The sequence below is a fragment of the Convolutriloba macropyga genome, unplaced genomic scaffold, assembly GCF_964194025.1.
Source record: "Convolutriloba macropyga unplaced genomic scaffold, txConMacr16.3 SCAFFOLD_1463, whole genome shotgun sequence".
In the NCBI taxonomy this organism is placed as follows: Eukaryota; Metazoa; Xenacoelomorpha; order Acoela; family Convolutidae; genus Convolutriloba; species Convolutriloba macropyga.
In genome coordinates, this window is record NW_027449363.1 from 27,016 (window position 1) to 50,000 (window position 22,985).

General features: G+C 36.2%; 1 protein-coding gene across 1 annotated transcript in view; it reads right to left on the reverse strand.

Annotated features, from left to right (window-relative positions):
• LOC142354986 (uncharacterized) overlaps window positions 1-16,790 on the reverse strand; it is a gene marked incomplete at its 3' end in the record, with an annotated part of 39,725 nt that extends 22,935 nt beyond the window's left edge. The window contains exons 1-4 of the mRNA XM_075407305.1: window positions 16,543-16,790; window positions 14,471-14,712; window positions 13,767-13,997; window positions 3,934-4,240 (exon numbers count right to left, since the gene is read on the reverse strand). Of these exons, the coding sequence (XP_075263420.1) occupies window positions 3,934-4,240; window positions 13,767-13,997; window positions 14,471-14,712; window positions 16,543-16,584 (822 nt within the window). The remainder of the gene's footprint in view (window positions 1-3,933; window positions 4,241-13,766; window positions 13,998-14,470; window positions 14,713-16,542) is intronic.
• Window positions 16,791-22,985: the final 6,195 nt, after the last annotated feature.

A 22,985-nucleotide genomic window follows, 5' to 3' on the forward strand; every position in this document is an offset into this window, starting at 1 on the left:
TATTATCTATTTGGGAAAACTTTCACAGTTTTAACAGATCACAAAGCACTTCTTTCAGTCTTAAAATCACACCGCTCTAATAAATCTTACAACAGTAGATTAACACGATGGATTGACCGTTTGCTAACATTTGATTTTAACATTGAACATATTCCTGGTACCCGATGGGCTTGGTTGATTATATTTCGCGACAACCAAATCAGAACGCTAAAAGTGTCAATCATTACGATGAGGAATTTATGGTAGCAACAATTTCCCGTATCCGCGACGCGATTACATCTTTATTTAGTAACGCAGATATAATTCCTTTCCAAAAGCGGCACATAACTAGTAATTACAAGCAACAAGTACACCCGACGCGAGTCCACTCTTGCAAACCTGCTAAAATTAGCGCGCATAATTCAAATGCCTCAATTAGTCCATTCATTCCTCGAGCACAAGTAAACAATTACAATTCTGAATTCATTTCTAACTTTAATTGCCGTGCAAATCAATTGCTTCAATCTGATACCACACTCGCATCGCGAATCCAGTCGCAAAATTCTAATTGCCATTTGATAGCTAGCTCCACACAGCAAGTACTTCATATCAACATGTCAGCAAAAGAGGCACCACAAAACAATCCATCAACTTCACCACACACCCCAAGAGTGACATTTCGCACCCAATCCACCCCCATCTCATCTACCAGAGCCGGACCCAGCAACACCCAAGCATCATCATCACCCGAGGAATATGACATCGAGCTCTCTCGGGAAGAGGTATTTGAAAACAACCTCAACCAGCTCTTCACTAAATCTTTCCTGGCGGTACTCACGAGCAAAGACGCGGTGTTGAAAGAGATCCGCGATTGTGTAATGCAGGATGACGAGGCCCGCTGTAAAGAAGTGAGCACATAAATCCACTCCTTTTGGAAGGATCTACACGTGAAATCTGGGTGTCTGTGTGTTGACCAACGCGTGGCCATTCCGAACTCTATTAAGGAGGCGGTGCTCGAATCCATCCACATGACGCACCCGGGTATTTGGGAGATGATATCTCTCTCCCAATATGCATGGTGGCCCTACATGCATAGGGAAATTTTAGCAAAAACATCCGATTGCGTCCCGTGTACGGATATTGGTAAGAATCTGAAACCTATTATACCAAAATCTAAATGGCACCCACACAAAGCTTGTCAAGAACCAAACGAAGAAATACAGATTGATTTTGGGGGTCCGATAATTAATGATAAAGACAAAGACATTTAATTCTTAACATGTATTGACCGTTATTCAAAATATCCAACTGTTAGAATATTCGAAAATGCTAATGGGGTAAACGTAGTAAAATTTCTTCGTGATTATGCATATACTCATGGAATCCCGCGAACAATACGCTTAGACCAAGCAACTTGTCTTGTAGGTAAACAAGTTACAAGCTATTGTAACGAAAATAATATCAACATTCTCGACGCTCCGGTCGGTGATCATAAAGCTATTGGATTGGTGGAGCGAATGATCCAAACAATTAAAAGACGTTTAGCTTGCATGAAAGCCGAAAATAAAGATACATTTTCCACAGCTAAAGCAATAAAACAAATAGTCTCTGATCTACGATTAACTAAGCAGAAAACAACAATGAAAACACCTTTCGAAGCTCATTTCGGTCGCCCTGCAAATACTCCTTTACGGAATATTAGCACACTTCCGTCAAGTCAAAATCTAACTTATGAAAAAATTGTTAATCACTATTTAGATGCTGAGACAGTTTCTGCGGAGGATTTGCTGTACGAAAATGGATGGATCAGTGCCAACAGAAGTGACATTGAGATAGAGCAGAAGATGTGCCAGGCCTCCTTAGACGCAGGACAACGCTATCGGGAGTCCGACATTAAAGAGTCCCGATTTATAACTCATCCGCAGATCACAGACCCTATCCCCAGGACAGAACAGTCCCTTAATGTCAAACTGGCTCGAAAATTACCACAAAAGAAACGAGCAAAAAGACAACTAGCAGGTCTGTACGAAGTGCTAAAGCCTGGATCCTTCGTCACCAAGTCGTCACCAACAACGACGATAATCAATGAGCCTGGCAGAACCCCAGTGAAAGTCCGAGATAGTGATCTCGCAAAATTTGGGACTAAAGCAGAAAGATCCACCAACTTGTGGGTATATGCCCAGCGACGCCCTGCCCCTTACGAAAAAACCACAGAATTTAAGATCGCGAAGCATAGCAACGATCTTAAGAAACAGAAGAGGGGCGAAATCAAAATCAGACATCGCCAATGTGATACTACATCAGTAGTATCATCTGTGAATTCGAACGTATCGCGTGCACTAACGGTCCGCAAGCCGAATAAACCACTATTCAAAAGACGCCTTAATGTCCCCACGAATCCAAGAAGACGTATCAACTCAAAACCAGCCCCTCATTTCGATTGTACCGGCCCCACCTACACCTGCATCACAAGTACCCTCCGCACAGACACAGGACGACCAAACAAAAGGCCGCAAGCGCAATCGACCCCAATTCTATGGCTTAACAGATGCCGACATTTCTCCTACAAGTTCTCTGGCTTCAACAAGTTCTGCTCAACCAAAGAAGCGCAAGAATAAAAAAGAGAAGAAACGACCAAAACAGTCAGATTCGGTGGTAGCCCTCATTCAAACGGCGGAACAATCTAGAATCCCGTCACCTCCCCGACCCGACTTACAATTGGGACAAGTTTCACCACCGGACCCCAGAGTTCGATATTTTGAATATGAGCAAGAACGAGAAATGTCGGTTTGGGATGCCGAAAATGAAATTTAAATCCAAAAACTTAGCAAAACTGTTTTAAACTACATTCATTTATTTAGTCTTGTTCCCGCTCTGCTGATCCAAATCTAATGTTAATTTTACTTTTAATTCATTACAGTTCATCCTCATTTGTCAGCCTTTAATTTCTTTCAGTATTCGCCCTGCGAATCCATTTATTTCTGTGTGTGCATTTAAATTATTCAGTACAATGTATTCACTTCACATGCTTAAATTATGACGCGTATTCGCCTTACATTTACACAATTATTTAACAATAGTAGTACCTCTACATTTTGAGTTAAGTTATGTTCATCTCATTCAGTTTCATGCTTTGTGTTGATACTAATAAATTGTAAATACATTAAATTTTTTTTTGTCACGAGGGAAACGTTATACATATGGATACCTAAATATATATCGAAACCTTTATGTGTACTAAATTATTTACCCTCTATATCTATAATTATATCATGTGTTTTATAAACTAAAAGTTATGACTTCTATTTATTCACCTATATTAATATTCCCGTTAGTCTACTAAATTATTTCATATTTTGTTCATATCAGTTTATTATTAGTAATCATAATCTCAGTTAGTCAATCTGAATTCAAGTTACTCTGCAAACGCTCTTCATAATCCTAAGTTAATCTTAGCAGTGGATCCGCGTCGCGTTTCCAATAAACATAATTCACGATACACAAGTAGTTGTGTATTTGGCCAGCACTTGCTACTCAATTCTTAAGACAAAGCATTCGCACCGCGAATCCTAAACTGTTCAGTAATAAAAGATATAACAAACCCCCACGTAAAAAACCCCCACTTCAATTTTGATAACCCCCCACGGAAATAAACCCCCACTTAACTATTAAAGAGCTGCTTATTTAGCGCGTTTGGCCATGCCTCGCGGGCGATGGATATGCCTCAGCGGCCCGTGGGACTTGATATGAAACTATCACAACCGAACAAATTATCACAACCGAAATTCAATTCTAAAAAGTGGATTTATTTCCGTGGGGGTTATTCTCCGTGGGGGTTAATTTCCTATCTAAGGTTAAGTGGGTTTTTTTTCCGTGGGGGTTTATTTCCTAGTCCCAAAATCCTCTAATCGGCGGGTAATTTTAAAACTGTTCTCTAAGGTATAATGTACTTACTGTTTCAACAAACAAACCAGCTGCTGCTACTGTTCCACTTGAAACATTTTCAACATTCGCTTTACCAAATTTGTGATTGGGCGACAAATTCATTGTGCGAGCTGGCGAGTTTAGCGCAATGTTCAGTTTCAAAACCCTCGAACTAAGAGAATCGACGGCATATAGACTGTCTTCGTTCAGTAATGTTAGATGTTCGAATTTGGCGTTGAGGTTGAGCAGTTGATTTGTGCACGTGATGAGAGGCAGGTGTGAGATGAATAGTTGCCCCTGTTGGTCTGAATCTCGCCAAGTACTCCAAATAAGTTCACTAAAATGCTTTTAATTTCATTAACGTGGACTGTCTACTGTTCTAAACTTTTTTTTCGGGGTTGGGGGGGGGGTGGGGTGAATTTGGTACCAAGCCATTCCGTATTATCCCTTTGGAATCACCAGCACTCACATCCAGAAAATTAAAAAGGTGAAGCTAAAGGAACTTAAACAATTGCAACTTTTTGTATGTAGTTTGCAGTACCCTGTAGCTGATAATCTAAAAAAACAGTCCACTGAAATTTCAATTCGACGTTTTTCATCACAAAAAAAACTGCAAAATACAGCAACTTTTTTGGAAAACCAATTACAGTAGCCTCACGTTAAGATTCGAGCATGATCGTAGCAACAAGTGTCTTCGACGGCAAAGTCTTTCTGATGCTCTTTTAACAGGTATCAGTCAGTTTCTAATACTTAAGATCCAAACCGGTCACCATTCGGTACAAAACCGTACAAAAAACCAAAATCAATTAAGTACATCGACTCTTTATTTGATAGGTCTAATCACTATGTTTAATGAAATTATGTTCTTTGCACTTTTTCCGAGCTTTCTTCAAATTAGACTCAATTATATGCGCATTCGAAAAACTTAAATTTAATTGGCTACTATGTTCTCGCTTACATTTTTTTTACTTAGTGACAGCGACCTTGAGTGTTTTCCCTTGAAGGTACATTTGAAGTAGAAAATGGCTATTGCATTAATGCCATCACCGCCGGGTTGAAGAGTATTTGATTTCATACAAGGATCATATATGATTTATTATTGTCCATACTTGATTTCTGAGTACGATCCTAGCATTAAACCAAAGAAATCATATATGCTCATTTGATTGCCACGAAATCGTATATGATCTTCATATGATTACCAAGAAATCATATATGACCCAGTACGATTACTTGAATTTATACATGACATATTATGAGATCAAAGAAAGTTGTATGATCGGTGACCCACGCATCCAAATTTTGTGGATTTATCCCTAACTGAACCCTGGTAGTTAAGTCTTTTCTCCTATTGTTCTTTCATAAAGTAAATGAAACCTGCAGATAATTTAGATGGAACGATTCTAGTATTGAGGCTCAAACAGTATCTCTCCAATAAAAGATATTAGCTATTGTCATACGGCAATGGATACCCTTCATGTATCCATATCCGTATTTTAAACTAATTTATTGTTGTATGTTCCTTTTGAAGGGCGAATGCCATTTTTAGTTCAGTGCTATATACTTCCTCCCATATTTAGCAGTTAAGTCTGTTCATCCCGTCTGTACCGGATATATACTCATTCACGTTGTAAACAAATCAAACTTTGCTTCCTTTCTGTATGATTAAAACCTGAACAAACTTTATTTCATAATCTGTATTATCATTAACTTTCATTCTCCAATTTGTAGAGCTAACGCTCAGTTCAATTTAATCCTTGCAAAAAACCTCTCGTTTTAACTGAGTAGTTCAGTTAGAGTCAATCGCACCGCGATTGCCAAATCTAGAAAGGCTTTAGTTGAAAGTAACAACTAAATCGTCCATTCGCGACGCAAGTGCCTATCTCAGTACTTACAAAGCCATTTGCGATTCAATTGACTATACTCCTTGTGAATGAGTATAACATGGCGCAGCCAGCAGTGGACTCAAAGAAAACACCACTCCATATAGAAGCATTCTGGGAGAAACCGACAGCAACACCTTCCTTGACGTGGATCAAATGGACGCAGCAGTGGAAATTGGCTCTACTTGCTAAGGAAGGGATCCAATTGGATACTCTGTTGAGTGATCCACCAGCAACAGTGACATACCCGCCTGAGCCTACCTATGAAGCACCGGTAGAGAATCACACACAGGCAACGGAAAGAAATCGTAAAGTCCGAAACCAACAATTGAAAGTCAATTGGCAAAATCGTTGTGCAAAGATTGAAGAAATCGGGATCCTCTGTGGTGACAAACCATGTGAAATTTGTGAACAGAAGACAATATCATTGCTATATCTAAGCATTGGCACAGAGGGGCGACGGATCTTCAAGAGCAAGTATCCTCACTTTCAGATCGAAAAACAACCTTTGAAAGATTTGTGGCGAGCAATGGAGGACTCCTTTACAAAGGTTCGTAATATAACTTACGATCGCTTCGTTTTCTACTCGTGTAAACAACAAAAAGGAGAATCGGTAGAAAGTTTCTACGGCCGTCTCATAGAATTGGCGGAAAATTGTAATCTTGGTAGTGAAGAAACTACACTCATTCGTGATGCATTCATATTAAATATGCTTGATCACGAAACTCAGAAAGAGTTGTTGAAGGAAACAGTAGACCCACCAAAAGCATTGGAAATCGCCATACAAATGGAAATGGGAGCACAGAACCAGCAGAAAATTAACCAAAACTTGATGTCAGGTAATACTTCAGTGAATTACATCAATGATAACTCAATGCGCAATCGCAACGCAAATGGACCTTCCACAATGCGAGACTTCACTCGCTACGCATCTATCCCAAAAAACTACCAATATACGAGTATTTGTATGGATTGTGGTCTTCGCTGGAGCCACAACCATAAGCAGGTTTGTCCCGCGAATGGAAAAAAATGCCATAACTGTGGTATTATGGGTCATTTCGCTAGAAAATGTCGAAAAACAAAACTGCCACAGCTTCCAATTCAGAAAACTCAAAAATCAAATGTAAATCAAATCGACCAGACGCCGGAAAAAAGTGATGATGAAGAATCAGTAAACTATATCACGAGCTATCAACAATTGTACGACCAGGTGTACGACTCAAACTATGATAGCGACTCTGACGACTACGTAGCAGCGATTTCTTCGGATTCAGTTCATCAATTAGAACCATTAAACGTAGAAGTGCAAATAGGAGAAGTACAAACATCTGCTATGATTGACTCTGGAAGTGCTGTGAGTATCATCACACAAAGTCTAGCAAACAAAGTCCTACGATCTACAAACTCAGCTAAATGGATAAAATCGACGGAAAAAAGGAATTTGAAAACTTTTTCAAATGAGCCGATCAAGGTCATTGGACACTTGGAGACCACAGTAGCCTACAATCAATGGCAAGACAAATCAGCAATATTGACTGTGGTAGATGATGGACACAAAAATATCATTGGACGAGATCTGTTCACTACTTTGGGACTTGCAGTTGTCCAACAACAACCAGAAACTGGTAAATGTGTTTATAACATCAATAATCCTACATGTAAAATTAAAGAGTCAATCGCGACGCAATTTCCACATCTAGTATCGAGAATTGGTTTATCTAAAACACATGTAGCAAAGTCAAAGTTTCATCAAACGTTCACAGCAAAGCATCAAAAAGGTCGACGTGTTCCGATAAATCTCCAACCTAGAGTATCAAACGAGTTAGAAAGACTACAGATTGAGGGTCATATCGAAAAACTATCTAGTTGCTCTGACGAACACTTCATCTCCCCGATTGTAATTACAGTAAAAAAAGATCAGTCGATAAAACTCGCATTAGATTCAAAAGTATTAAATAAAGCAATACATAAAAACAAATACCAAATGCCTAATATTGAAATGTTAATTGACACCATATCACAACATCTTACAGATACACAAAATGGTCAACAAGCATATTTCACCACATTAGATCTCAAATATGCATACAGTCAATTAAAACTACATCACGATACAGCAAAACACTGTAATTTTAACATCATATGTGGAGAATCTACAGGTACATATAGATTCAAAACTGGTTTTTATGGACTTACAGATATGCCGGCAGAGTTTCAAAAAGCCATGGATTATACTCTTATTGGTTTACAAAACACATACTGTTTCTTAGACGATATTATAATCGTTAGTACCGGCACTGAAGCAGATCATTTAGCCTACGTCCACAAATGTCTAAAAAAATTAGATGACGATAACTTGAGAATTAACCTCCAGAAATGTCATTTCGCTAAATCTGAAATAGAATGGCTTGGTTACAAATTTACACAGACTGGAATATCACCTTTAGAAAGCAAAACAGCCGCAATCTTAACAATACCACCACCAACAACATTAAAACGCCTTAGATCATTTCTCGGGTCAGTACATTATATTGGCAAATTTATACCTCACTTAGCACAACTATGTCATCCACTTAGACCACTACTGAAGAAATCAGTAAAATTCATATGGACGGACGAACATACTAAACATTTTAATCAGATTAAAGAAAAAATAGCAAATAGTACAGAAAATAGCCATTACAACCCTAAACTGGATGTTCGTGTAAAATGTGATGCCTCCCGTTCAGGATTGGGGGCAGCATTGGAACAAAATACACCGGATGGTTGGAAACCAATAGCCTTCGCGTCGCGATTCCTCAATTCAACGGAAGAACGCTACAGCGTCAACGAATTGGAACTATTGGGGATAGTTTGGTCAATCGATTATTTTAAATACTACTTATACGGGAAAAACTTTACGGTAGTAACAGACCACAGAGCCCTATTGTCAATACTTAAAGAACACCGATCAAATAAGTCATACAATAGTCGACTGTCTCGATGGATAGATAGATTGCTACCGTACAATTTCACGATTGAGCATATGCCAGGTGCAAAAATGGGACTCGTTGATTACATTTCTAGAAACCCTTTTGCAAGAGCTAAAAAGATATCTACATACGACGAGCACTTTGTTGTAGCAACAATTTCTAAAATCCGTGATTCAATGAAACATTTAATTACCAATAGACAAACTACAACTACAAAATTTAAAAACATATTAAAGTTGAATTTGCCTTCACCAAAAGTTACACAACCATTTGCATCGCGATTAACCATATCAAAAAGCAATAATTCAACTAATTGTGATATAGCATTCGCATCGCAATTAACCAGTTCACCACTGAAACCTCCATTCGCACCGCAATTAACACATGCTAATTCTAAATTTAATCCGTATTCTGTACATCCATTTGCGCCGCAAATGCCACCTAAATTTACAAAATTACAATTTGTACCAAATCGCTGTAAAGTAAATAATTCACATTCCATTAACAAATTGGCTGCAAAAGAGGTGCAAATCGTAGACAGTAAAGAATGTGAACAATCTGAACAATTATCCTTAATACAGCCTATTAATGGTAATAGGTCAAGTAATACACCTAACAACACTAAATTAAGCGCGAAAACACAAATCCCCAAGTATAAATACCACTCACCCAAAAATAATTCGCTTTTTGCCCAAATTCTGCCTCAGAAAAACTGCTTTGTGAATAAACTCAATAAACCCTTCATCTCAGATAATTCCTTAAATAGTCTCAGCATAATGTCAAAAGCTAAAGCAACCCGTTCGAAATCGACTCCTACTAAAGCACGAGTAACGTTCTCCGACACAACACCCTCAACACCCGAATCAAATGCAACAACTCACACTGAAACCCCAACTGGTAGTATGATAGACGAAGCTGAGGACATAATGTTCACCGAGACCCTAAACAAGGTGTTCAGTAGGAAATTTCTAGCAATACTGACTGGAAAAGACGCGATATTGAAAGAAGTAAGGGATTGTGTACTTCGAAATGATGCAGAACGACTACAAGAAATCAGTCCCTACCTCTTCTCATATTGGAGAGATCTTAGTGTGAAGCACGGGTGTGTCTGTCTAGACGAAAGAATTGCGATCCCAAAGTCCATTAAAGATGCGGTGTTGGAGGACATACACTCCACACACCCAGGCAGTTTCGCTATGCTTTCCTTAGCTCAAAATATCTGGTGGCCTTACATCCACAGAGACATTCTGGCAAAGGCCAGTGAGTGCAAAGCTTGCACAGATATTGGTTAGAATCTAAAATCAGTGATTTCGCACCGCAAATGGACACCTCTACCTAAATGTAGTGAACCAAATGACGAAATACAATTAGATTTTGGTGGCCCAATTCTAAATGAGAAAGGAATAGAACAATATTTCCTTACTAGTATAGATAGATACTCTAAATATCCTACAGCAGAAATAGTAAATAACGCATCAGGTCCAAATGTAATCAAATTCTTAAATAATTATATATATCATCATGGAGTGCCTAGAACTATTAGATTAGACCAAGCTAGATGTTTTACAGGAAAGAAGTTTGAAACATTTTGTACCGAAAACAATATTACACCTATTTATGCACCCGCAAATGACCATAGAGCAATCGGATTAGTAGAACGTATCATTCAAACAATTAAACGACAATTAGCTTGCATGAAATCACAGTTAAATAAAAAATTTAATCTAGAAAATTCACTCAAAGCAATAATACAACGACTTCGTATATCAAAACAAAAAACAATCACAACCACACCCTTTGAGGCACATTTCGGTAGAAAATGTAACACACCTATATCAAACATTACAACTAAGTCTGATAGTAAAAATCTCAACTATAATGCAATAATAAATTACTATTTAGACGAGGATACAATCCCAGGTCGTTCCTATCTCACAGATGAACAGTGGGCGGATACAGCTCTTTGTTCCGATACGGAAATTGAGCGAGTCATTTGCGCCGCAAGTACCCGCGCAAGAACGGAACAAGAGAAAAGGAAAGACGGGGAAGAGCGTTTTATAAAGCCAGATGTCATTCACCGTGCAATTCCCTGCTCCGAAAGAAGCGTACAAGTGAAGTTGGCCCGAAAAATACATGAAAACCAGCGCCAAAAGAAAAACTTGGACGGCCTCTACGAAGTATTAGCACCTGGCAGTACAGTGTGCAAAATAAGCCCAACGACGAGCGTCATCAAAGAACCCTCCAAACCTGAAGTAAGGGTCAGAAATTCTGACATCGCCAAATTTGGAACGCGGGCCGAACGGGAAACAACTTTAGCACAGTACATAGACAGACGCCCAAAGAAACTAAACGAAAAAACTCTCGAACAAAAAAAATTCAACAGCATAAACGAGATCTTTTTCGAAAAAATACTGGAGAGAAAAAGATAAAGCGAAACAGAAAAAACACAGACGATGTAAGTGTCATTTCATCGGCACGATCCTGTATATCTACAGCTAGCAATGTCGCAAGATCATTGAAAATGAGAGTACCAAAAAGAAACCCGAAATACGATGAGGCATTCAAAAATCGACCCGACCTTACACAAATATTAAACTTTAGTCCAATCGCGCCGCAAGTGGTATCATCTGATATAGCAGGGCCATCTGGAACGCAAACAACCTCCTCGACTCAAAAACAACCTACACCCATCTTGAGAAAGACTTCGAAACGCAAAATCATGGTCAGCGATACATCGGATTCGGATACGTCTTCTATTAGAAAAAGCAAAAGGACACTGAAGAAAAAATCCCAAAAATCGCAAACAATTGTCGAAAAAGTTCGTAACACAGAAGGTTACACTGATTACCAAGACGCTGGCATTGCGGGAGGATCAAATCAAGGAGATGAGTACTCGCAAAACCAACCAAGGGAGATGACAGTTCTCCAGGCCGAAAATGCTGAAAATAGCGACAGCGAGTAATCTTCGATAAAGAAACTTTCATAAACTTCTATTCTATCTATTATTTAATATTTTATTACTTACTAACCGGTGAATATTTATTAATTTTCTGATTTTAATCTAGTAAATTAATTTTTCCTCAAGAGGGGGAAATGTCATACGGCAATGGATACCCTTCATGTATCCATATCCGTATTTTAAACTAATTTATTGTTGTATGTTCCTTTTGAAGGGCGAATGCCATTTTTAGTTCAGTGCTATATACTTCCTCCCATATTTAGCAGTTAAGTCTGTTCATCCCGTCTGTACCGGATATATACTCATTCACGTTGTAAACAAATCAAACTTTGCTTCCTTTCTGTATGATTAAAACCTGAACAAACTTTATTTCATAATCTGTATTATCATTAACTTTCATTCTCCAATTTGTAGCGCTAACGCTCAGTTCAATTTAATCCTTGCAAAATACCTCTCGTTTTAACTGAGTAGTTCAGTTAGAGTCAATCGCACCGCGATTGCCAAATCTAGAAAGGCTTTAGTTGAAAGTAACAACTAAATCGTCCATTCGCGACGCAAGTACTTATCTCAGTACTTACAAAGCCATTTGCGATTCAATTGACTATACTCCTTGTGAATGAGTATAACAGCTATGTTACAAAAGAGTGGTGCAGAAGATTCCAAGAACACAAAACACATCTATAAAACATATGTTGATGGTGAAGCCTAAAAATAGCTGGCTCAGAATACGCAAAAAAGCAACATTGAAAAATATAGCAAATTTTTCATAACGAAAAAAAGTCGTTCGAAATTCAAAAACTGAAGATGAGTACTCGCAAAACCAACCAAGGGAGATGACAGTTCTCCAGGCCGAAAATGCTGAAAATAGCGACAGCGAGTAGTCTTCGATAAAGAAACTTTCATAAACTTCTATTCTATCTATTATTTAATATTTTATTACTTACTAACCGGTGAATATTTATTAATTTTCTGATTTTAATCTAGTAAATTAATTTTTCCTCCAAAAGAAAAACTTGGACGCCTTAAAAAAGCTGGCTCAGAATACGCAAAAAAGCAACATTGAAAAATATAGCAAATTTTTCATAACGAAAAAAAGTCGTTCGAAATTCAAAAACTGAAGCAGTTTCGACTTATTAAAAAAGGAAATGGTTTCAAAAAAATTCATTAACCGAGATAAATTAACATCGTTTTGAATAACAGTTAATTTTCGAGATAATGTTATGACACAGTTCGATTTTATATCTGAATGCCTGAAACAATACTAACTAAACCAGTTTAGATCATTCAGAAAAAATCGAACTCACTTTGAGGAAACATGTGTCGAGCAAGCATATTAAAGAATCAAAGACCGAACTAAATTGGAATCCGGACTAAATTTGAATTAAATTGGAATCCTGGCGATGATTCTCAAAATTTGGAATAAAAAATGAATAAGCTAAAGTATGCCTACAGTAATTATTCTCAAATAAGAATCGTTAAAATTTCCCAATGTCTCTCAAGTAGGACAAGAACCATCACTTAACACAATAAAGTAGAAAATATTCACACACTAAAATAAGTTAGGGTAAATTAACATTAACGATAAGATTAACATTAAGATGGCTCATGTATTATATCTCACTTGAAAACTGACCAGGAACTTCTAACAAAAATTGACAGCATTTTTCAAAAACCTGATAATTACATTAACCAGAATATGTTAACTTTTAAAAAAAAGATGTAAAAAGATATGAATAAAAAAGAAGTGTTTGTCTTTTCTCAGAAAAATCAGCATCACATTAAGCAAATTCATTTTAATGGTAATATCACAAGACCCAAGGTCAGTTGTCGTTATCTTGGCTTAATTTTTGACAACAAATTGAATTTTGACAAATTGAAAATTGAGTTTTTTCTTATGGTTAAAAAAATTTTAAATTACATTTTATAGATTTATGGAAATATAGTTCAATGGTTCCAATGGCTTTTCAAAAAGTGATCACTCTTTTCAGCGTAGTTTTAAATTAGGTGGGTATCGAAATTCGGTTAAAAAAGTAGAAATCTCACTGTAACCTTTTGAGGGAATTTGAAAGAATAGATGTAACTTTAGAGCTGTCGTCCAATTTAGTCAGAGCTCTTAACATGGAGCCGTCTCTATGCACACGCCATATATAGTCAATCGTTGAAAAGAAGAGGAAGTTGGTGTGATCGTCAAAAGTCATCGTGTAAGCCACCCGATCTTCAAGAACTGTTATTTTTTCTCTGATTGGCTGCACCGCTGACCAATCAGGGTTAACAGTTAACCTGAAACAGGAGTTTAATCTCAAACTTTTGAGGCTTTGTTCCAAAGAATTATTTATAAACATCAAAAAGTTTTGCCATTTGCCTAGAGGACCTTTTTAAGACTTGCCCAGTTTTGAAAAACGAAACGTCTTGCATTTAGACTTGCTCAGTACTGATATAGACTTGGAATTGGGTACGGGTATATAAACTTTTTCAAAGCCATTTGTATTCATTAAATTTTTGTGACGTTATGCCATATAAATCTCGAACTTCAAATGTTGATTATATATACATATATATATATATATATATATATATATATATATATATATATATATATATATCTATATATATATATATATATATATATATATATATGTATTATATATATACATATATATATATATATATATATATATATATATATATATATATACAGCATGAACACAAAAATGATGATGGATTGCAAAAAAGTGATTACGTGCGTGACAAACCTGATAATCCGGTTTTCGCCAGTATCGCTCACAAATAATTCCCTACCAAATCGGTAGTTGACAGCCAAGCAACATATTTTTCCATTATGTCCACCTGAACTGCCTCTGATGTCGAATAACTCCCGCTGGTTGACGCCATTCTTTTCCGCAACCATCCGATACTCGTACACTTTTCTCAAATCTGAGAAGTACCACGTTCGGTCACCAAAACACTTGTTCACGCATATTGAGGAAATCAGCACCTGAAGACGACAGCCAACATAATAAAAGAGGCTCTACTTTAACCCCTTCGGTCTTTTCAATAAAGCACCCCAGGTTGAGGTGTGCGCTCGAAATTGTCCTGGTCCAGACCGTCCCAGACCAATGACTCAAGTGCGCTCGAATCCGCCTATGATCAGACTCAAGTGCGCTCGTTCCACCTTTCAGACCCTGTTATTTCGAGCGCATAAAGGTCAGGTGTTCGCTCAAAATGGCCTGGACTAGGACGATTTCGGCTCCCTTTACTATACATTTGTACATTTCGCTGAGTTGCGTGTAGTTAAGCTTTGTGTGTGTGTGTGTGTGTGTGTGTGTATATGTGTGTACGTGTGTTTGTGTGCGCTTGTGTGTGCCTTTGTGTTTGTTTTTGTGTGTTTGTGAACGTGTGTTTTGTGTGCATATCTGTGTGCTTGTGTGTGTGCTTGTGTGTGTATGTCTATGTTTATAAATCTGATTGTGTGTGTTTGTGTTTGCATGTGTGTATGTGTGTATGTGTGTGAGAGTGCGTGTGTTTGTGTATCTTTGCGTGTGTATATATGAAACGAGAGGATGGTAAAAAACAGAATGAAGTGAAAAAACCTTGAAGTATGTTTTTTATCTGGACTTTTCCGACAGATGTTAGATTCTTCATGTGTTTTAATTTGTTCAGTTTTGATTGTTTATGGAGAGAGCGTTTTGAGTCAGTTTTTTACCTAGTGCTCCGCCCAATTCTTGTATAGTTAATTTCTGTGACTCCTCAATTGCGGGTCCTCAGACCAAAACGAAAAAAGGGGAGGGTTGAAAAAACAAATTATACAAGAAATCTCCAAAAATGGGTCCAAAAGCTGACCATGGTACATTTCCGACAAAAGTGAGCTATTTTTGTGTATTTGATGTGTATAAGTGCGTCTGTATCTATTTCTTGTTTGTGTGTGTGAGCCTGTGTTTGTGTTGTTTTTGCTTGTGAACGTGAGCGTGTGTGTTTATATGTGTGTGTGTGATAGTTGTATGTTTATAATTTTCATGTGCTTTGTTTTGTTTACTTTGTTTTGTTTTAGAGGGAACTTTTTGAGCAAGGTTTTGGTTTAACATAGTGCTCTGCTCGATTCTGCCATAGGTTATACTTGTAACACCACCAATGCCGGTCCCAGCCCGGAATGGGAAAATAGGAGGGTTAAAAAACAAGATTATGCTGGAAATCTTGAAAAGTCGGTTTTTTTAACCAGACTTTGAGACTTGTCCGACAATTGATTACTGCTTATTTCACCGCTTTTTATCAGGGGAAAGAGAGTAAAAACCCACCTTTATTCCGCTTTTTTAACGTGGAAAAAGTGTAAAGAGTGTAAAAATAATTTTTTTTTCATTACGGCCGTTTTTAAGGGGAAAGGAGTAAAAAAATGAAAAATCATTTCCCTATGTCTCTCTTTAATTAAGTGTGGAAGAGTGCAAATTATAAAAATGTAGTTTTAAAATTGAGGGCGTAAAAATGTACAAGAAAAAATTGTAATAATAAGAGTATAAGAAAACTAAAGTGTAATTATAAAGAGCGTAAAATTTTTTTACGCGATTCGACTTTTATTATTTTTTAAATTACACTCTTATAATAACTTAATAACTCTTTTCCAACCTTAATTAAACGGAGAACAAGGGGTAAATCTTTTTTTATTTTTAAACTCTTTAAACTCTTTTCCCCGATATTTTTGGGGAAATCCTCTATCCGGGTACTCGTCATAGCACCCGGCCCAGCGAGTTTTTAGTCCCCATTATTGCATGTTACCGTAATGGGGGGGGGCTACATATTATCGGAAAGACCAAAAAACAAAGAGTGTACTCACCATTACAAAAGAAACATTGTTGGATAATAAATAAATTTTCATCTTGATTTATATTGCAATAAAACATGGAATTTACAAGGAGCCCATGTGTGATTTTAAAGGAGAACTGGTCATTATATTTTGTATGTCTCATACAAATTAAAGAGAGTTAAATTATATATTGAGAGTTGTGTATGCATATATCGATAGATATGAACGCTCTTCTGAAAGGGCATAGTTATCTTGGGAGCTGCAAGTTGTTTGATTGTGTTTGTGAGTTTTGGAGATCAACTAAAGTTTCTTTATCTACACTCGATATATTCTCTTCAACTTTAGTATGAAATTATAATTTGGACTGTACAGCCGAACATGATCAATCATTCTGTCTGTTCTGACAAGCGAAAGGCATTAAATAACCCTTTTAACCATTGTCTGTGAAAGTCGTTGCTCGTATCTGTTGTTGGTATTTTTTGTATAGAATATTTTTGCTTCGAAAGAAAAGAAAACGAAACAAGTCTTCATTTAAAATCAATGTTTTGATAGTTTTTTAAAATAAAAAATTGGCGCGAATCAAGTCCAACCAACTGATTTGGGAATTTTTAATGTTTTAGTTCTGAGAAAATGGTCGCAAAATTTTAAATGGTTCCATATGTTCACAAAAAACGGCAAAGAAAAATTAAACAGATCTAAATAGATTTTTCTGTTAATCACCATCATAATCAATCAACTGCATTTTCAAAAATCATTTTATTCAAATTATTTGACTTACCTACTCTTTCTTTGTCGACTCAGTCAAGTTTTAAGCAAGTTTTTCTACTCCATTACTAAGCAATGCTCCTTTTTTGTTATGTCGTGGCGCCTCAGCATTTGTCATGTATGGGCCCACTGCTAATACCATCCCACGAACAATCTTTTTGAAATTTTGTCATGGGATTTCTCAGTGCACGAAGTAAGACTAAGTTAAACTTATCTTTTACTATAGCGGCGGCAGCCACAAGTTAAAATCGTACTTTTTATGCGTTGTCATGGAAAAACCACATGCAATTTATGTTGTTTTGGCCACAACTTGCCAAGTATTGTGAACTGCCCTGGCACCCGCTTGACGTATAAAACTATTTGACGAAAACTCGCCTCCATGTGATTAGCTAGAATGAAGAGGGTCTGTGATTGGATAGTCTGGTGTGTTACATGTTAAACAGTTACAGTTATGGCTGTTGTATTTTGCTTGTTGTTTAATGTGATACTGTGTTATTGGTGAGTTTTTGTTGTTTTCCCACTGAGATTTTTCCACTGGAAGACTAAGATTTTAACAGCAGAGGTGTTCGCTTAAAAAGCAATTTAGAAAACATTACAAAAAAGTACAGAAAGGTGTGATTAAAAAAATGATTAACATTTTTGTCAAGTGAGATCATCCCGCAATAAAATCTAACTTTCATGTGAACTAACTCAAGGCTTAACTGCAGGGAATTAATTTTTGTTGGCTTGAATGCGCGCAAGGTTTTTGACAGGTTTTTGAAAGAAGCAACAGAATCTATACTTTACAATCATCTTAAGTAAAAAAATTTCACACAAAAAATACAAATTAATTAGCAAGACTCTCTAAGAGTCTCAACATTTGCGCAACGCATAATTAACCTCCAGCAAATGTCGTGTTTTTTTTTCTGCAAAATAGTGTGAGAAAATTTCGTCAATTTTTTTAGCGTTTCATATCTCTATTCGTTTTCGGGAAGTTTGCAAAAAGCCAGATCAATTTTGTTGTTTTAGTTTCTACTTTCATCATTTATACGAATAGTTTTCGGGGGGAAAATAAGCTACTATTTGTGGCAATGATATGATCAACTTCACAATTAACGTCGTCTCTGGCATTTTATAAGGGGCCTTGTTTGTTCAGAAAATTACATCATGATTGCTTTTCCTCAAAGAATAGTTACACATCTTTCTATGAGAGGAAATTTTTAGTTGGAAGCTGCAAATTTAAATGATTTTTAGTGCCAATTTTGCTAATATTTTGATCTTTTGGAGTTAAAAAAATTTAATGCAAACGGGAAATTCGTCTGTTTAATAAGGAAGTTTTGTCTTTTTCTTTCTGTTGAGTGGGTTTTTGGCTACCATGTAATTATGAAAAGAGAACCTATTGACTCTCCGTATTTATTTTTTTTCATTTCTCGATACTCCTGTATAAAAACTTTACTTTGCTCTTTTAAAACAACCTTCGTCAAACATTGTTTAACGTTTCATTACGAGTAGCTTCCATTTTGTTCCTTCAAAACTTTCTCAAGATTTTAAGAGCTCATAAACGTTGTTTTAAAGCTAGTTCTTTCTCTTTTTTTTTAAAAAAAAATAATGCACATGGAAATTGTCCCAATTGACCGTTTTCATTTTTTTTTGTCTGGTAAACATAGTAAACATCATTGCATTGCCTCACTGTTTCCTGATACGAACCTAGTTGTAAGAAAAATTTTCTAATGCGATTTTAGTGCTTTGGAAGCAAACGTACGAAGCGAACATGCATTTTTTTCTGAAAATTTTCTTTGGAATGGGAAATAAGTGGTTGGAGAATTTTCGTCATGGCTCGCAAAAATGAATGTAGAATATAAAATGCAGAATTCAATAGTCGTAGCAAATTCTTGCTCTTGCCGGGTGAACTTTTGGACGCACAGTCTAATTTTTGTACATTCTAACAAAACTACTTTTCCGTTCAATGCTGACCAGATTTATAAAGTGAGATTTTTTTCCTCATAACAACCATATCACAATCACTATTGTTTTGGCGAAATCAATAAAAAATGGTAGCTATATTGCAATAAAGTTTTAACTTTGGAAACATTGTGAAAACACGTGAACCAGCTGAAAGTTAATTTCTAAACTGCAAAGGCTTTCCTTCGCTTTCACTCACAATCTCTTCTATAACAGCAACAAAGTGATCGGGATATTAGGCGAAAGATCGATTATACAGAGCCAAGTTTTGTAGCCATTAGACAAATATCTTCAAATATATTTTAGTGGTAATTAGGCAAAGAACAATTAAAACAAACAAAGACGTTACTTCAAAATCCGCTTGGCGCTATGAAGTACTCAAGTGTTGCAAACAATAGTCTTAAGAAGATAGCAGCTAACAAAAGCTGAAAAAATTAGTTTTTTAATTATCGTATGCTTGAAATTGCAGTTTTTCTATCCCACAGTAAAGAATTATTTTTTATCGAAGATACCAGCGTCACATACCTCTAAATTACAAAAATTACAGCAACTTTTTCAAGTATTTAAGTTCTTCGAATTAAATTTTAACATCCTCCTCGTCTAGGATCCAGTCTGGGGTGTAAAATGATTAAAAATTTCGAAAAATAGTACATCTTACATTATTTGATGAATTCTTTTTTCTTCTTCAAACAGTCGCTAGGAACACTTGAGTGGCTTAAAGCATCAATCAGATACTGAAATAAGCGGTATTTAAGTGTTTTAGTTGGTTTTTGCTAAATTTTTGCAATAGGTTTGTTGAAAATTTTCGTCTAATGGTTGCAGAAATTAGCTTGCACCATTCGAGTTTTGCCTAATATCCAGCAACATTTTTTGTTTTATTAGAACAGAACATTATATCGCTCAAAAAGTGATCTCCAGCGTCAAGAAGTCATTGAATTTCACTCGAGAGGCTAACTTTTGGCGTCGCTCAAAGGCAGCCAGTTGGATAATTGTTCTATCTTTTTTCCGCGGTAAACTAAGTCCCCAAAAAAGGCCACTGAAAATACAACCGACCAAACTATACAAAATTTCAGTAAATATCTATATTTTTGAAGATATATCCGTAAAAAAGCCGCTACAGTGGAAGTCAGTAATAACTTTGTTAGGACCCTGAAGCCTTAAAATTTTTACAATTTCACTAAAAACCGACATTTTTGAATGCTACATCAACCTTAACATCAATAAAATACTAATAGTTATAGAAACACTGTATTTCTTTTCGGTTAATGGGAACGCAGAAACAATTATTGTAATCAAACATTCTAACTAGAAATTACAATTAACAAAAGTGGCGAAAAACACAGATCGTGGCCCATTCATATACCCAGTTAATACTCCCTTTCTACATTCAATACAACCATCTTTGATTTCCAACTTCTACAATTTTTAGTGACATGTGATGTTTTCTAGCATTTCATCTCAGTAATCGATCAAGTGAAGAAAAAAACAAAATTTATCAATTCCTATGTTGAAAGGTAACAGATGTGGAAAACATCAGTATGTGAAACTGACCTAGTTGTCACAACAACAGAGATGAAAACCAGAACATTGGCTCAAACGAGTAGGCCTTTTGGTATTCAAACAATTGATTGTGTGTATATTTGATACACCTCCTATCATATTAAGTAGTTGAACCGGGGAGAGCATCACAAAAAAGAGAAACTTTTGTTCTGCTCAAATCTTTTTTAAGTTGCCTGTCGGCATGCGTTTGGTATAGAATTAGTTGGGTTCTAATTGTCTAATCTCGAATACGATCCAAAAGAAGTGCTTTTTCGATACTTATGGGCGTGGTTCATAGAAATCTCACCACGAGCTTTACATGCTTGATTATATACAAAAACTTGCAGAAGCTGCTTATCCTCTATGTTCATTTCCTTCAAAAGTTTGCAAATTGTACAGCCTCTTTAACTGCATCTTTTACTGTTTCCATTTTAGCTTGAGCTGTGGAAGTTGATACGCAGTGTTGTAACTCGCTAACCCCACTGATTGCACCTGAACTTTTGTCGAGCTTGAATCTATAACCGGTCGTACTTTTTAAAACATCTCAATTTCCCGCTAAATCAGAATTTGTAACGCCTGGGTGAATTTTTATTCAAATCTGTTTGGGGTACTTTCAACTTTATTGAAACTTTATTGATCCAAATTTTTGTTCTACAGCGAAATCAGATTACCTCGTTTGGAACTACTTCTTCAAGTTAGACTGCATCAAAGCTGTCTGAGTAACCTAAATATTGTCAAAAAATTGTTTCGAAAAATTATCTCTTAATCGACAAGTTTTTGCAGTTAAAACAATTGTGAATGTCAAGTGTGTTGTCATTAAAAATTATCTATTGTCAGTTTTTTACTATGGATTAATTTTTTGGTTCCTCAGCAAAGTTAGACTACGTCGGTTGGAAAATTTCATAGATGTTATAAGTAGATCAATAGAAAACGGATCATCTCCGATTCAGATAATGTCTACAAACTACATGTCTGTTTTTTAATTGATCAAAAGTCCTTTGCCGATTGCGTACCAGGTGGTAATTTCTCGAAGATCTTATCATACGACTGCAAAACAAGATCTAATTTGAAAGTCTTGATTTACGAAATTCAAGAAAGAACCGCTGCTATTATTTTGTTCGCTTAAGTGTAACAATGCGCTTTTCTCTCTTACTATCATTCCTGGTAGTCTGATGGATCCTAAGACATTTCAAAGAAAAGGAAAAAATTCGCTGGAGCAGAGGCAATATCAGATTTCAGATACTACCGCTATCCTTGTGGATGGCATCCTTTAGAAAACCTAAATAATAACTGAAGCTCTCCACAGTGGGGCAAAACCAATATGGTGGAAACGTCCTAGTATTGCTTCTATGAATTTGTACGATAGGTGATAAATGAGGAAAAATAATTATTCTCAATTTTTCCAGTTGCTTCGTGCTTTTTTGGTCTACAAACTTATTACAGCACAGAGAGTTTAGTTGGGTATCACAATTAGCTGCTGTTTTTATTCAAACCGATCAAGTTTTATAGAGTTTTAGCCCTGAGAGGAAATATCCAACTACCTGAACCACCGGCTTTGGGTTTGTTAGTGAAGTTACAGTGAGCAGCACGTTATAATACGACGTTGTTCATGTACACAGTTGGATCAAAAATACTTGACAAAGTTCCGTTAATCAGTTAATCTTTCAGAAAGGTGATTGCGAGCACATGAAAAGTTCATCTTTTTTCAAAAAAAAGCCGTTGCGAAGAGATGCTACGAAACAAAAAATGGCGAACAATAACTTGCCTAAACTAAATATCAGATAATCAGTTTTATTAGCTGGTTAATTGAGTCAATCTCTAACAATAGAATTATTTCAACGGAATGGCCACTTCTGAGTCATAATTAGAGCAATCATTAACAAAAAACAGCTGTCACTATATAGCAAAATATGAGCACAAGCTTATGTCTAATGTTGTGTGATAAATATTTTTGTTGTTTATTTGCCCTGATTATGACCTCGCATTACGTACGGTAAATTTACAGCTTTTTGGTGAAGACCCTCAACTATGCAGATGAATAATATTTGCATTGAAGTGAAGAAGTTTAGAAATTTTACAACAAATTATTCAAATTCATCTGTTGTTCTTCAAAAACTTTCTGATAGAAAAATCTCATTAGCTTGCATTAATTTAAATTGGTAAAAATATTTAAAAGAATAATAGGAAAATAAAAGTTTGTCTCTTTTCCAGTCCAATTCTACAAATTT